Here is a 14,895-nt window from a genome sequence, read left to right as displayed (position 1 = left end):
ACCAAAATTACTAATTTCAAGGTTCTTGGGTTTAAACTTGTGTTTTGACCAGAGCACTACTTTCTTTTTCGTTTTGGATTTGGTTTAGTTTCAAACTTTCAATAAGTAACGAACGACCAATGTTCAAAATTTTGTTAGCTACCTAACGTTCCAAGAGTTAGATACAAAAATTACTGATTTGATTTAGATTTAGTAATCGGCTAAGTCAAAACGAAAAAAGAAAAGAGTAAATTAATCGGTTGTCTAGCTTCAAAAATTACTGACTTTTTGTTGACCGATATTTAAAATGGTAACAGCCAACCTAGTGGTAAATGGTAATTATGTCTAGTTTTTGTAACTTGACTCACCAAAATATTAGTACTAAACAAAAATATCAAAACATTCGATTTACCTTTAATCGTATTTTGACTTTCAACATTATTTTTGCGTTTTTATTAATCAGTAGATTTTGTTCCGTCAATATGCATTTATGACACATGACACAAGTTAAAGATTTTAGTAAACATCAAAATTTTGTACTGATTGAACCAATTTGAGTTAACTGGATCCAATTACAATTATTTAATTTTATCATACATATTCATTAGTCATTACCAGTTTTATTTTACATACTAATGGTAATCTCGTACTGTTCAATGGTATTAAACAGTAAACTCTTATGGCCTTCTGCATTTATGTAACTCATCAGCTAGAGCCTAGAGGAGATCACATGTCACTAGTTATTGGCATTTACTTCGATATTATTGTGTTTCTTTCATAAGCTATTATAATTAAGAATTTTTACTTTATACCAAAACTTATAGTATAGCTGTTTGTATAATAAATGTGGTTACTATATTCACTATTAGGATTCAAATATACTAGAATGCATGTTATTGACAAACAAAAAAAAACATCAACAGAAATAATTAGTGGTTTATTATAAATCAAGAAATACATATGATCAAAAATCAAAAATTTATCAATGAATTTATATCAAAAGAAATGGAAGTAGTAAATTAAAATAAGAGGATACAACTTGAATATAATATTTTTTTCTTAGTATAAGTGGAATGACTTTGGGTTTCGGTTTTAATATTAAACCCATAACTTTAGCTTTAGTTCGATCTTTTGGTTATAATATGGAAAGCAGATTTCACTTGTGGAAACAAATGAACAAGCAATAGAATAATAGTGTCTCCAATATTCGAGTGAAATTGAAGGATGTTAGGAAATTAAACATTTATAGCGTTGGGCAACATCGTGTACAAACTCGAACTTCAACAGTAAAATAGTTTACTATATATCGCTTATTTTTGTCTACATAAACTTTTTATGTGATACGAAGCAAATTTTTTAGAGAAATCTAACTAATGTGCCACTTACTGTTTAAAAACTTTGCAAAATTGCCACAAAACATAAATCTTTTCAAATGTGCCATAATGGTGGACAACATTTCTTGTCTACCAAAATTTTTATATGTTGTTTCGAATTATATTCCACCAAAAGTCTATTAGTTCAAAGGTGGACAAGATTTTTTGTCCACCAAATATCTTCCCAATCTGTTGTTTCAAAGGTAGACAACATTTCTTATCTACCAAAAAATTTTCAAAGTCTTATCCACCGTTATGGCACATTTGGAAAGACAAATGTTGTGGTAATTTCTATAAGTTTTGCTACAGTATATGACACATTAGACCAAAATCCCAACTTTTTATGTTATCATCAAATTTTACTATTTAAAAAGAAAAACTTACATTTGAGTTGGAGTTTTTTCTTTTAAGCCATAATTTTTTTTGAGTAGACCCAAAAGAAAAGGGACGAAGCAAACTGAATAAAAGGGACTTTACAGGCATAGTGAGGAACTGAGGATCCTCTCTATCCCTATCTCTCTCTAAGGTGACTTTTAATACAGTATGTTTTAAAAACTATAGATTGTATATTACGTCAAGCCTAAAAAGAATTATAATATTTTCCCAACACATTTGTAATCATAGGGATACCATGCAAATACCTATAGGTCAATATGTTACCATATAATATATTTCTTTTATTTAATTTGTCTAGTAAGTAAAGAATGAAGAAGAAAAGCGAAATTAGGCCCATTTTTTGGGGTCCAACTTTACATTCATACATAAGTAACCCCACAAACAAAAAAAGGAATAACTCAAAGTGTCTTTTTATAAAAATATTTCAAATATAAAGATTTCAATGATTATAAGCTTCTTGGAGTTTATCACTACAAGAGATATGGTCCCATTATGATTTTTTTGATTTATTCAAAGCCATACATTAGATAGTATAAGATTTTGGATGAGAAATATAACCTGTTGAAATGTTTGAGCAGTGAATGAAGTACATAAATCGATCCCTAAATCTATATATTTGTTTATAAGATAACACTTTTTTTTTTTTTTGGCATTTTGTTTTGTAGTCTACAGTGACAATAACAACATATCTATATTTTTGGTTTTTACATTAAACTTTATATATCACACACAGAGCATTCTATATACTTTTAGCAAAGGAAAACTCCTTTTAAAAAATGATATTGTACTATTTCGATTAGTTAAATAGATTAATATAAATCCGCGTGGAGAAAAAATCTCTGTTGAAAATCTTAAGAGTCCATGGGAAGCATGATGAGTGTCAGCTGCATGAAAGTGTGTAGCTTTCGTTTTCCATGCATCAAAGTTAAGCTTATAATATGTCATTGATTTTATTAATTTACATAAAAGTAACAATTAAAGTAGCTTGTAATTACTTAAAACATAAACTTAAATGGTTACTAAAGTGCGACCAAATATCAACAACAACCTCAAAACAATAGAAATACATAATTACATATACGTAGAAAAATAAATTCCCCACTTTTAATTACTGTTTTAATTATTTACTTAAGAGTTAAGACTAATTCTCTCTACCAGCTAAAAACTTTGTAGCATTTTGTGTTACCAATTGTACCCATTATTATAGTAAATCGTTTACCAAATACGAAAATCAATATATCATTAACTAGGACATAATTGCTAGCTTCGTATGAGAATTAGAGAGATAGAAATTCGGAATATTGTAAGTTCAATCACTCTATTCCAAGAATGATCAAGGTAACTTTCTTTCTACCGATGTTCGTTTGCTTAATTTGTAACTTTCTTTTCTTCGCTGTCCTTAAGTGTTAGAACATTTTCCAATCCTTGTACGTTTGCCACTGACGGGATATTGGCTCTTAGAATGTATTTTCCATTATCCTTTTTTGTCTACTAGTCTAGTGGTTTTTAAACAGACTATGATTCAATCCATTCTAGTGGGTTTAAAACAACGTATGATCCAATCCACTATAGACCTCGAACTTTAGTCATGCTAGTTAGCTGACATTGACATATGAGCTTATTCAAAAGAAAAAAAGACATTGAAAAATGAGCATGCCAATAACCTCAAGTCGATGGGAGCAGTAGATTACTAGAGCCTTTTATTACTTTAGATCTATTAACAAACAAAATTTGATACAAATGAAAGTGGTGTTTATAACATTATTAGTTAAATTAACGTAATATTTAAATAAAAAGTTGATAAATGACATAAAATTTCAAAAGTTATTTAGATTATAAACTGTATTAATCTTGTAAGTAACTAAATCGAAAAATCTTAATTTGTTTTAGAAATTATCTTATTAATTGGTCTATTTTAATAAAAGGCCATCTGAATTTGACTATACTAATATATCTAGTGATTAAAGTTAGGTCAAGTTGCAAAATATATATCGTATTACTGTTACACTAGTTTATTATTATGAAGTTCAATTCAACTTCATATTATATATATAGTATAAACAGTTCCCCTCGTAGTAAAGTCCAAAAATCGACATGATCTATAACAGGAACCAGAAGATGAAGTGAGCTTTTCCACAGTTCCGTTGACCTAATCGACGACTAAAATCTTGTCAGTCTATTCGTACGATTAATTTCTTTAACAAGATTCGAACATGTGAGACACAGACTCATAGAAACTGCAATTATTAATTAATATATTTTGGGGACATTTCACAAAAGCTAAAGACTCAAAAAGAGTTATCTTGTGTCTCCAACTAAAATGGAAATAAAAGAAGAACATCAATTATGTCTGTAACGTGGAACCCACATAACTGGTTTTAACTGTTTATACACTTCTCAACTCTCTAAACAATAAACTCTAACTACTAAAATCCATCTCTCACTTATAGAAAAACTCTTATGTTTCTCTGCTTCTCAATCATTCATTCATTGATATAATTCAGCTTTAGATCAAATATGAGCCACATTCTCGCGCAAATTATTATATGTGGGATATTATGTGATATGTGAAATGAGACCACAAGTTAATTTGGACCTCTTTGTCAAAAATACTGGAAGCAAATAGACAGAGAGACAATGACAAAAAGAGAAAGGCTTTTCGTAATCAGAAGCAAGGTATGAGTTTTCGGACCACCAACTTGTCTGTTGATAAGCTTGTCTTCTTCCCTAATCCGGAAAGCTTTTCTCGACTCTAATGGATTGCTCCGTTTTCTACTGTAGCTTTTGTCTAGAGTCCTGAGTCCTGACCCGACACACCTAACCAAAAGAAAGAACATTGAATATGGATTAGAATCATAAGACTTTGTTATCCTCCAAGCTGGATTGGACATGCCCTATTAGCTAGATAGAATCACTTAATGTCCAATGTTGACATCTCTCAAGTTAGTCAAATCCTATAGGAAAAGAGTTGGACAAGAACAAAGTTTATTGTTGTAGTGAACATATGTAGTAGGGACTACTTGGTTTAACTTAACATAGAACACGTAATTCAGCGTAAGAAAGTACATCTCTTTCTAATTCTATCATTTGGTCTTTATTAATAATGCATGTTGAAACATTCCTCAAGAAAGGATGTGATGGGACAAAAGCAGAAACCAAGGTCTACAAAACAAATGGTGCCATTTCCGAGAAAAATCCGGTAGCATCTTCCAAAAGAGTTTACTTTTGTATGTTTTGAGAAGGGCAAAGAGACATAGGTTCAAAGTAACACGATGTCTAATGTCACATCAGTTTGCCAAAAATATCTTCTTGCATTAATAAGAGAGAACAAACTACGTGAATATAGGAGTGATTGATATGTTTACCAAACAACTCTGTTACAATCACAAGTAAGCAAACAATTGCTGTTTTGTGAGCTGTTTCGAGTTTTCTTGGATTAAAGAAAAGATCAAAGGCAACATAATGTTGATTTTCTCACCACCTTGCTACATTATCATAAAACCACTAATCATTATGCAAAACCGTAATACACATTTAAAGTTCAAATTCTGATCCGTTGAAACATATCAATATGAGCACTCAAAAGCAAAACATAACACTCTAACAAATCTAAAACTATACAAACGATCAAGCTGCTTAATCCAAAACGCAAGACTCGTTACATAGAATGCAAAGAAATAAACATATATTTTCGGATTTCCGCTACTGATAAGGTCCTTAAGTTAGCACTGCCTTTGCCTTGTCTCGCATCTCGTGGACATATTGTCGTAGCCGGAAACATCACTGCTACACTGAAACTTTAGCCCAATGGGCTTTAATCAATACATAAACCCGAATTGTGAATAACCCCCTCATTTCTAACATATAAAGCCCATATTTGCAAAGCCTAACTGATTTCTTAAAAACTTTATAAATAAGAGCATCATTATAGGTGGTTTCTTAGAGATAGATCTTAGTAATATTTAAATAATTTATTTGTAAAAGTGATTGTTAAGAGATAGTATTTTTGAGTTAAGATTTTTATGTGATTAATGGTAGGTTCTTAACATGTGGTTCTTAGAAAAAAAATATTAATATAAAAATAAAATTTATAATTATAGAAAATTTAATAATTGTTGCAAATTAAAAAAAATTAAAACATAAATGAGATACAATTTATAACATACATGACATAAATTTTTAACATATATGATGTATTGGAGCAAAGTAATTGGTGTTTGGTATATTTGGTGTAATTGGTGTTTGGAGAGTTCATAATCACATCAACAACTTCTCAAATGCAAAACAAAAATTCATAATCACATTTTGCCTTGCCTATTAGCTTACAATTTTGCCTTGCCTATAAACGTAAGATACTATCTATTTTAGTACAATAATCCATAATTGAAAATGTCCCACATAATTTAATAAAAATGAGAGCATTTTTTCATAATTTCATAAACAAGAGTAATCTTTATACACTGAGAGTTTAAAAATGGTGTAATGGTATTCTATTAACAAAACAAAGAATCAAAAATCTCAAAATGGTGTAATGGCGACTGTGATCCAACAAAGGAAAGCTAAAGCTACAGAGAGTTGGTATTTCCAACACTCTGCTTCAAAACTGCAGCTTCCTAAATCGCCAAAATACAAAATGATTAGCATTTTGATGATGCTCCTGCTAATGACAATGTCGATGTTACCTAAACCCGAAAATACAAAATGATTAGCATTTTGATGATCTTTGTTTGATTTACTAGAGAGGAGAGACAGACAGAGAGAGGGTCTACTCTTACCCAATCTCCAACTACAAATAGGCTGACTAAAACCGGACTAAGAAGCGTTTTCTTTCTCACTAAGGCGAATGTGTCTAGTATAGCAAGACCGAAACTCCATATGACTTGCAAACCCATTGCTGCTATTAGATAGCTGCAACCAAATCTTCCAATTGTAAGATCATATAGGCGATAACAAACACGCGAAAAGACCTCTACATATGCTTGAGAATGAATGCTAAATTGTCACAGAATCAAAGATTTCACATATCAGATGTTTTCAAGATCTTTGCACTTCAAATAACAAAAGAACCACAATCATGAAGCAATACACAACTATCCTAGATAGATCCACAATCATGAAGCAATACACAAATAAAGCCACACTTGTCTAAAACTCACTCAAAATTGCTTCAAAATCCTAAACACTAAAATCCAGAGGTAACAAAAAGAGTTCAGATTCTGACACAACTTTCTCGGGATTGGATCTATACGATTCATCTAAAACTCCACACTAATCCAAGAACTCAATATCTTAAACTCTAATCAAACAGAACAAAAAAAAAGGTGACTTTACCAGAAAGCAGTGAAGCTGAAGAATCCACTAGAAGTAACCATATAAGAAATCGAACCAGCAACAAAAACCAACAGCAGAAAAAGAGAGACAAATGAATTTAGGGATTTACCAAGTCGGAGTGTGGAGGGAGATCCGGTGACTTTCTCCCCGAATTCGCAACCCAACCTCGCTGGGTTGGTGAACCGAAGACGCCGTGAGCAACCGGAGTCGGTGGAGATGATGGCCAAACGGAAGAACGACGGCCAGCGGTCGGAGATTCCTCCGATTCAAGTTGAAATTCGCAAATCGACTTTGGTTTCTTCTCTGTCGCAAATCGCGATTTCAGTGAGAGAGAGAGAAAGAAAAAAATAACACCCAATGATCACGTGCCACGTGGACGTCTCTTAAGCCAATTTTTGTTCCTTAGCTAATGAACGTTTGTTAGTGTTAAAGGTGAAAATTGATTAAATGTAATCACTTTTATTCTAAGATTTTGCTAAGATCCTCCCTATAATGATGCTCTAAGAAACACAACAGTTCATAAATTATTATTGAGTCAAATTTAACGATAGTTTAGTAAACGGTTTGAACTGAATTTTCAATTTTGGCTAAAGACTAGGTTTTAGAGGTTAAATTCGGATATACCCTCATTTGCATTATACATCCAAAGATTCCAAACACAGAATATTCCTGGTGTTTCCAATTGTTGCAGATCTCAATAAACAATCCACATTAGTTAATTAGTGAAAAGCTGAGAACAAGATAGATAAATTATGGTAATTCTACAAATTGCTCTGTCTGTGTCTGGCTCTAACATTTATGCATCACGTTGTCCATTTATAAGGAAATGCTCCATTAATACTCATTTCACAACATTTTGTCAGATTTTTGACCGTTGTTATCTGTCTCGTCTCTCTCTCACACAGTTAGATTGTTTCATTTATCATACTCTCTCCGTTTCGTTTTAGTTGTCGTTTTAGGACTTAAATTTTGTTTCGTAATAGTTGTCGTTTTAGGTTTTCAATACAAATGTTTGGTAAAAATTCCAGTATTATCCTTATTGTTTTAATGTTTTGGCCAATGAAAAAATTTATAAGATATATTAATAAAGGGTAAAACAGAAAATTTAATGTCTTCCTTAATTTGTGTGAGAAAACCTTAAACGACAACTAAAACGAAACGGAGGGAGTATTATTTAATAAAAACAGACAAAAAATATTGAAGTAAGATTTGGAATATAAAGCCAAAAGCCTCGTGAAGGATGATGTCCCACGCCCAGCATCTTCATCTAGTGACAGTGAGCATGCAATACATTAACAATTAATACTTAACTAAATGCTTTAAAATATTTGTATTTATCAGTGTTAATATATAGCATTTGTCTCCGATGCTATATATTTTTCCTCATGAATTTGATTATGTTACGTTAGTTTAGTTTGTGGTATAATGTGATCCGTGATTAGCATCCATCCAAATCTATAACAAAGTTAAATAGTCTTATATACTCTTATTGCTTCTTTTCATATTTGTAACCGTGTCTTGTCTCTTATAGACTTTACCATAAAACTCCAAAATCGGGAACCCGACTAAATTATAAAGGCCATCTCAACAACTTATTACATATATGGACAAATAACTCTTACCATATGAGCGTTACACTCTTTTAACTTTCCTTGTCTCTATTCAAATCCAATTCTCTCTCTATATACGAGTAAAGACATCCTCATATACACATAAAACATATTAACATTCTATCATCAACAATTTCTTTCAAGTTCTAACAAAAGTTTGGTGTTTTTTACTTTGGTTTCTTACTATCACTTCTTCACTCTCTCTTTCTCCATATAATGAAGGGACGTATGTTTTGCGCTTCGCAAGCATCAACAGCCATATGTTCAAGCATGGATCACGTTCACAAATCAACCACCACCGAAGACGATGAACCAAGTAGCGGCCGAGCTATAGACCGCCACAATCCGATCATTAAAGATGGCCGAAGATCATTCGCCGAGGACTTCATTAAACTACCAGCTTCTGGCGGAGACGGAGAGATGAGTAACAAAAAACTAGAGATCTATAAAGGCAGGATAAGCATTACTGGCCGGAGAAGCACGGGTGGTGGCGGGGGAGGCGGAGCAGCGGCGTTGTTGAAGCTTATTACCAATGACATTGGCCTAGCGAGGAAGAGTTTCAGCTGTGTTGCGAGACCAGCATGTGACTTAATCAAAACCCCTGTGGGTTCTACAAGGTATCTTTTGGAATCCGACCCGGATTCTATTTCCGGGTCTACAGGTCGGAATCCGGCTAAGACGGTAGAAGCTGAAGCTCCTGCTGGTGAAGACATAACGTTGACGGAGAAGAAGACAACTTGTGGTGGTTCGGACCAGGTAATTTGTTTAGTTGTTAGCATCATTAGTGGCATAAATGTAAATAAATGGTGATAAGAGTTGCATTTTCTGAAGCAGCAGGTCGTTAATCTTAAAGTGTCTCTCCACTGCAGAGGCTGTGAAGCCAAAGTTAGGAAACACTTGGCCAGAATGCAAGGTGATTCATTTATTTACGAGAATGCCATTTTGCTCCCTCTTTCGGTTAAGTATCGGTTTAGTTTCAAAATGTTCCGGTTTAGAAAATATATGAATAATATATATATATATATATATAAAATTCTTGGCTCGGGTTGGGATAAGAAAATTATCTAATAAGAGAACTGAATTCGATTCCAATTTACTCTAGGCTCTTAATGATTTCGTTATTTTGTCCATACCTGAGCCGGTCTGGTCTATTATTTAGTGAACCGGTTTTGGTCTAAAGCTGGTTTATAACTAATGAATTTGATACCTTGTAGGTGTAACATCTTTCAACATAGATTTTGCTGCAAAGAAAGTGACTGTGACCGGAGATATCACTCCCTCGGAAATATTGGATAGCATCTCAAAGGTTAAAAATGCCCAATTTTGGACAACTCCAACAATCCCAAAGCCGAACGTAGAAACCCAAAATCCCTAATTTACTTCTACTCCTTTTTTTTTTTTTAAGATGCAACAATAATGTTAGGGATGTTGGTGTGCACAATAAGTACTAATAAAAGTTAAACGGAAGGCAAATTAACCTCGGCTTTTGTTTACAACAGAAGATACAACTTTGTTTAATTAGTACTCCCTCTATTCCTTATTATTGTATTTTATAGGGGAAAAAATTGTTTAAAAAAATAATAGATATTTTAAATTTTTGGTAGGTTGAATAGCCATAGTTGTCTGCCAGGATTTGCTCGGGTCACTTTTCCCATTCCAGTAACTTATGAGCTCATATAAATCAAAGGCGAATCTTTCAACACAGGAGTAAAAGCAGTTGTCCTCTTGGATACAACAATGATACCTCAGAATCCTACTAGTATTTGTATCAGCTAACACCATCAATGCAATCTCGTTTTGAATTAGCTCAAAACCAATCATATCATTGCAATCTACTACTTTTACAGAGACCATACGCTTTTCGAATAAACCATCAACCACCTGTCCAAATCTTCCCTTTCCATCTACATATACAGTACTATTTGCAATTTGCAATCTGCTGATAAACCATCCTATTTACATGTTGGTGTGCACAATAAGTACTAATAAAAGTTAAACGGAAGGCAAATTAACCTCGGCTTTTGTTTACAACAGAAGATACAACTTTGTTTAATTAGTACTCCCTCTATTCCTTATTATTGCATTTTATATAAAAAAAAATAGATATTTAAAAATTTTGTATGGAACATTTATTTGTTATTATTTATGAATTGTAATATTGGTTTAAAGTTACAGAAAATTGTAAATTACAAAAAATAATACATTTAAAATAAACTTTTAATATGTTTTTTTTAATATGTATAAAAATCCTAAAAAAATACATTAATAAAGAACATAGGGGTATTCATTAATGAGATTTATTAAGTAAAAATGCTAAATAAAATAGCAAAATCATTAAAATAAAGAAGAATTTTCTACTCACACTCACCGTGGTTTGACGACAGCTTTCATAGATTTTTCTAGAGAGAGTTTATTTCTCGAGATAAACTAACTTTTTTTATGAAATCTTGTGAAACATACTTCCCACATACAAAGAAAAGACAAAGTAAATTGATTTCACCATCAACTATTTTAGAATTTATCTTTCCTATGCTAGCATCTATTGCACACGTAATGACCACATCCTACATTTTGACACACGTGCTTAGCTAGTCTTCCAACAACAAACAAAACTAGGCTAAAAATATGATCAACCACTAGTTTAAGGCCAATCTCAAAATATCGCTAGGTGCTAGTCGGACATTCGAGATTATACGGAATTTAATTCAGAGACTAATTATTTGATCATTTTTAGTTTTTTTAATGAAAATTTAATATTATGCACGTATAATACAAATATACAATTGATAATATGGTAGATTTGGTCTCGATTACATCAGCACTTTGGTCTCGATTTGTATTTTGGTCTCAATTAGGTTCAAAATCAAGGATTAGGCGTAGAACAATTAAAAATACATAGATTGTTTTTATTAATTTTTTTTTATGAAAAATTCCAAGAAAATCAGATAGGCGGAGATTAATCGGTTTAAGTGGGAATTAATGAGAGAACCTATTTCTGCTACTAATTATATAGTATTCCCATCGATATACTACTGCCTAGCAACTAGGCGGCCGATTCGAATAGGCGGCCGATTCTTAAATACCAAAACTATATAAAAGATATCACATGATTGTCAAACTGAGAATTGTTTACAATGTACCTTGAAACTCTTCCATACTCAGATAAAAAGAAGTTGAATCGATTTTTGTTCATTCCCAGCCAAATACATAATTCCTAATCAGTGTTAAATAACCAAATATAAACATCATTTGATACATTTTACTATCTTATTTAAGAAAATGCTCGCTGGCGAGAAAAAAAAACAAACAAAAATGCTCGCTGGCGAGAAAAAAAAACAAACAAAAATGCTCGCTGAGGGTCTAACTTATGTTTTATGTTTTTATGAGGTGTATCGTGGATTGTATTTATCCTCCAAAGCTTCAACAATGAAAAATGGTAATTAATTTCGAAGCAAAAAAAATTCTTCGGAAGTGGAGTTCAATACATTCAATAATCCACCATTATTATAAACAAACCTGCAAGCTCTCTCCAACATCTTCTTATCTTTTTCTTTTTCTTTTTTTTTTTCTTTTTTTTCACAAGATATATAATTTTATTGAACAAACAAACATTACATGGGGTATGGAATACCCAACAACAGAAAAAGTACAGAAATGTATTAGGCCCAACTAAGCCCATTAGAGAAACCACCTATGGAAGAAGAAAATTTATCTTTTGTCTCTATCCAAAACCACGTGTCTTCAATTGGTGAGAAACCAATACACGTATTGGATGAGAATCTAAAGTTTTCGGACTTCATCCTTCGCCGTCAAGCATCGACTCCGGTGAAAGATTCAACGTCGACCAACAAATCAAACATGGAATCTTGTGGGTTTTCACCGGTAAAAACAATCGAAACTCTGATTAAAGAAACAACAGCTCAAGGCAATGTTAATATGCGACGGAAACCACTTTTGTTCTTCAACTCAAATCTCTAATTGGATTCCTGCAATTCCAAACTCAAAAGGAAAAACAGGTTGGATAATAAGCAACCAAAAGCGAAATCGCTTTAATCATTATCACCAACACATCTCACATGAGATTTATTGAAAGCAAAACTAATTTATGAAAAACAAAACAAAAAGCAGCAAAGGAGCGCCGACGGCAAAACCGACCATCATCGCTTTGAAAGTCGAATGATGCCGGACAAGAGCTGGCCAACACCGAAAAGAACTGGTAGTTGCCAGATGATAATCCCTATCGGGAGACGGAAACCGGAAAGAATTCCGGACGGCAAGAGATTGTTCAGCTTTCTCTCTCTTTGAAAAATTTGAGAGAGAGAAAAGAGAGAGAAAGCTATTGGGGTTTCATCCCAACATCTTCTTATCTACTATAGAATTTAAGAGTAATACAGCAAATTCGAGATATTAAAGAATAAAATAGCGAACTCAAGAATAGCTAAGATTTTATCGAGTCAGAAAAATATTATTTTTGCTTCAATAGTTGGGCCTCAAAACCTTAAAATCTCAAAACAGAATGAAAGCGTCATCTCGGATCATGATGGGCTTTTTATATCTGAACTAGGCCCAAAACAGTAAATTGTAACTATATATGACGATTACCGTGATAAAACACCACGAGTTCGATGCAACAAGTCGAACACAAGCTCTAATTCGATGTACATAGTTCCCGAATTACTGGAAGAAATTTTCCTTCGATTGCCCTTGAAATCAATCCTCAAATTCAAAACCGTCTCAAAACAATGGAGATCAGTCCTGGAATCGAAAATGTTCGTGGAAAAGCGTATGAATGCTTCAAAGAGTGGAAAAATAATAGCTGCTTACAACTGCGACTGTGGCGACCGGCCGAGAATCATCCACGAGGCCCGGTTAGGGGACCAAGTGTTCGTCTATCTACACTGCTTCAACGCACGACCCTCGATGATTTGCGACTCACGACCCTTGTTGACTTGCGACGGTTTGGTCTGCATAGCTGAACCAGATTCCATCATCGTTTTGAACCCCTCGACCGGACAACTCTTGCGGTTCCCAGAACCATTGTCCTCCCGATTTATAAACGGTATTTTCTTTTTTTTTTTCTCTTATAATAGTTTTTGGATTTTGCAGTAACTAATTTCAGGAGAAGGGTCGGATTTCTATAGGGGAAATTGGGTAATGGGATTTGGTAGAGACAAAGTTACGGGGAGCTATAAAGTAACGAAGATGTGCCTTCTACCTAGAGAGGAAGGATGCGATGTTCTTGATGTTGAAACTGGTCAATGGAAGAACCTGAGTCTACCTACTTATATGGCCCAGGTGGGAAGAAAATCCGTGTCTGTTAATGGATCCATCTATTGGTTATCCACTGGGTCGTATCTCGTTACAAGTGTTCACGGAATTCTAGCACTGGATCTTCACAAAGAAGAGTTCCATTATGTCTCTGTTCCGGATAAGTGGGTCAAGCAAAGTACCCTGATAGCCAACCTTGATGACCGTCTAACCATAGCCAATACGCCTACGTCTGTTTATTCTGACTGGAGACTAGAGATATGTAGCATGAATGCACATGAAGAAATATGGAGCAAGACTTACTCCATAAGTCTAGATGGTCTTCTAGCTTTTAAGCTACCACGTTCAAGGTGGTGCATGTGGTTCACGCCGCTGGCTGTTTCCAAGGAGGGGGATCTTATCTTTTATAACAATTACCAATGGTTGTTCAAATATTGCCCAGAGACACGTGAGCTTCATTATCTCTCCTCTGATATATGTGTTATATCTCCTTACCTCGAGAATTTGGTCCCACTTCGGTCAGAGTCTGGACATCATCCGGATCCGAATGATAATAAAGTCAGGACATCTAGCTGCGGATTTTTTACCAAGCATCCGGAGCCAGGCTCCGGGATATCCAAGTTTTTCAAAAGGATCGGACTTGGGATCCCAGAGATTGTGTTTACCACTCTAGTTATAGTTCACATTTGGATAACTCTCTAACACTTGCTTATTATGTAGTCTCTACTATTTTTTTTGGTTCAGCTTTGTTCTCTTTTTAAAATTGAAAATCTGTTGAGTCAAATCAAATGGTGACAAAGGCTTATTGTGTTCCCGTTTGAAAAGTTGAATTTTAACGATGCAAAAGGTCAAAATCTTTCTAGTACTTGATGGTATATACTAACTTTTTGACATATATAATAAACATCTTTGTTAAGTCCATTGATGGTATACTTTTC

At 33.5% G+C, this 14,895-nt stretch overlaps 3 protein-coding genes and 1 pseudogene across 5 annotated transcripts; 3 read left to right on the top strand and 1 right to left on the bottom strand.

Annotated features, from left to right (window-relative positions):
• Positions 1 to 6,150: 6,150 nt before the first annotated feature.
• Positions 6,151 to 7,709, bottom strand: LOC9317596 (annotated as a pseudogene).
• A 783-nt stretch (positions 7,710 to 8,492) lies between these two features.
• On the top strand, positions 8,493 to 10,494 carry LOC9317595 (protein SODIUM POTASSIUM ROOT DEFECTIVE 2). 3 transcript variants are annotated; one of them, XM_021029287.1, is made up of 3 exons: positions 8,493 to 9,445; positions 9,521 to 9,602; positions 9,904 to 10,494. In XM_021029287.1, the coding sequence occupies exons 1-3, from the start codon at positions 8,906 to 8,908 to the stop codon at positions 10,062 to 10,064; spliced, it is 783 nt and encodes a 260-aa protein (XP_020884946.1). In that variant the 5' UTR covers positions 8,493 to 8,905; the 3' UTR covers positions 10,065 to 10,494. The 3 variants fall into 3 exon arrangements, with proteins under 3 accessions (XP_020884946.1, XP_020884948.1, XP_020884947.1); XM_021029289.1 differs by having other exon boundaries at positions 8,496 to 9,445; positions 9,527 to 9,602; XM_021029288.1 differs by having other exon boundaries at positions 8,499 to 9,445; positions 9,524 to 9,602.
• Positions 10,495 to 12,146: 1,652 nt separating this feature from the next.
• On the top strand, positions 12,147 to 13,103 carry LOC110229217. Its single transcript, XM_021028875.1, is given in 4 exon segments — positions 12,147 to 12,479; positions 12,482 to 12,519; positions 12,521 to 12,649; positions 12,651 to 13,103. Coding segments are annotated over 4 exon segments (393 nt in total). The 5' UTR covers positions 12,147 to 12,382; the 3' UTR covers positions 12,780 to 13,103.
• A 232-nt stretch (positions 13,104 to 13,335) lies between these two features.
• LOC110228919 (F-box/LRR-repeat protein At2g43260-like) lies at positions 13,336 to 14,762 on the top strand. The gene is made up of 2 exons (XM_021027248.1): positions 13,336 to 13,748; positions 13,809 to 14,762. Exons 1-2 carry the CDS (start codon positions 13,346 to 13,348, stop codon positions 14,657 to 14,659), a joined length of 1,254 nt encoding a protein of 417 aa, XP_020882907.1. The 5' UTR covers positions 13,336 to 13,345; the 3' UTR covers positions 14,660 to 14,762.
• The last annotated feature ends 133 nt before the right edge of the window (positions 14,763 to 14,895 follow it).

This window comes from Arabidopsis lyrata, assembly GCF_000004255.2.
Source record: "Arabidopsis lyrata subsp. lyrata unplaced genomic scaffold ARALYscaffold_4, whole genome shotgun sequence".
NCBI lineage: Eukaryota > Viridiplantae > Streptophyta > Magnoliopsida > Brassicales > Brassicaceae > Arabidopsis > Arabidopsis lyrata.
This window is presented reverse-complemented; position numbering and strand designations above follow the sequence as displayed.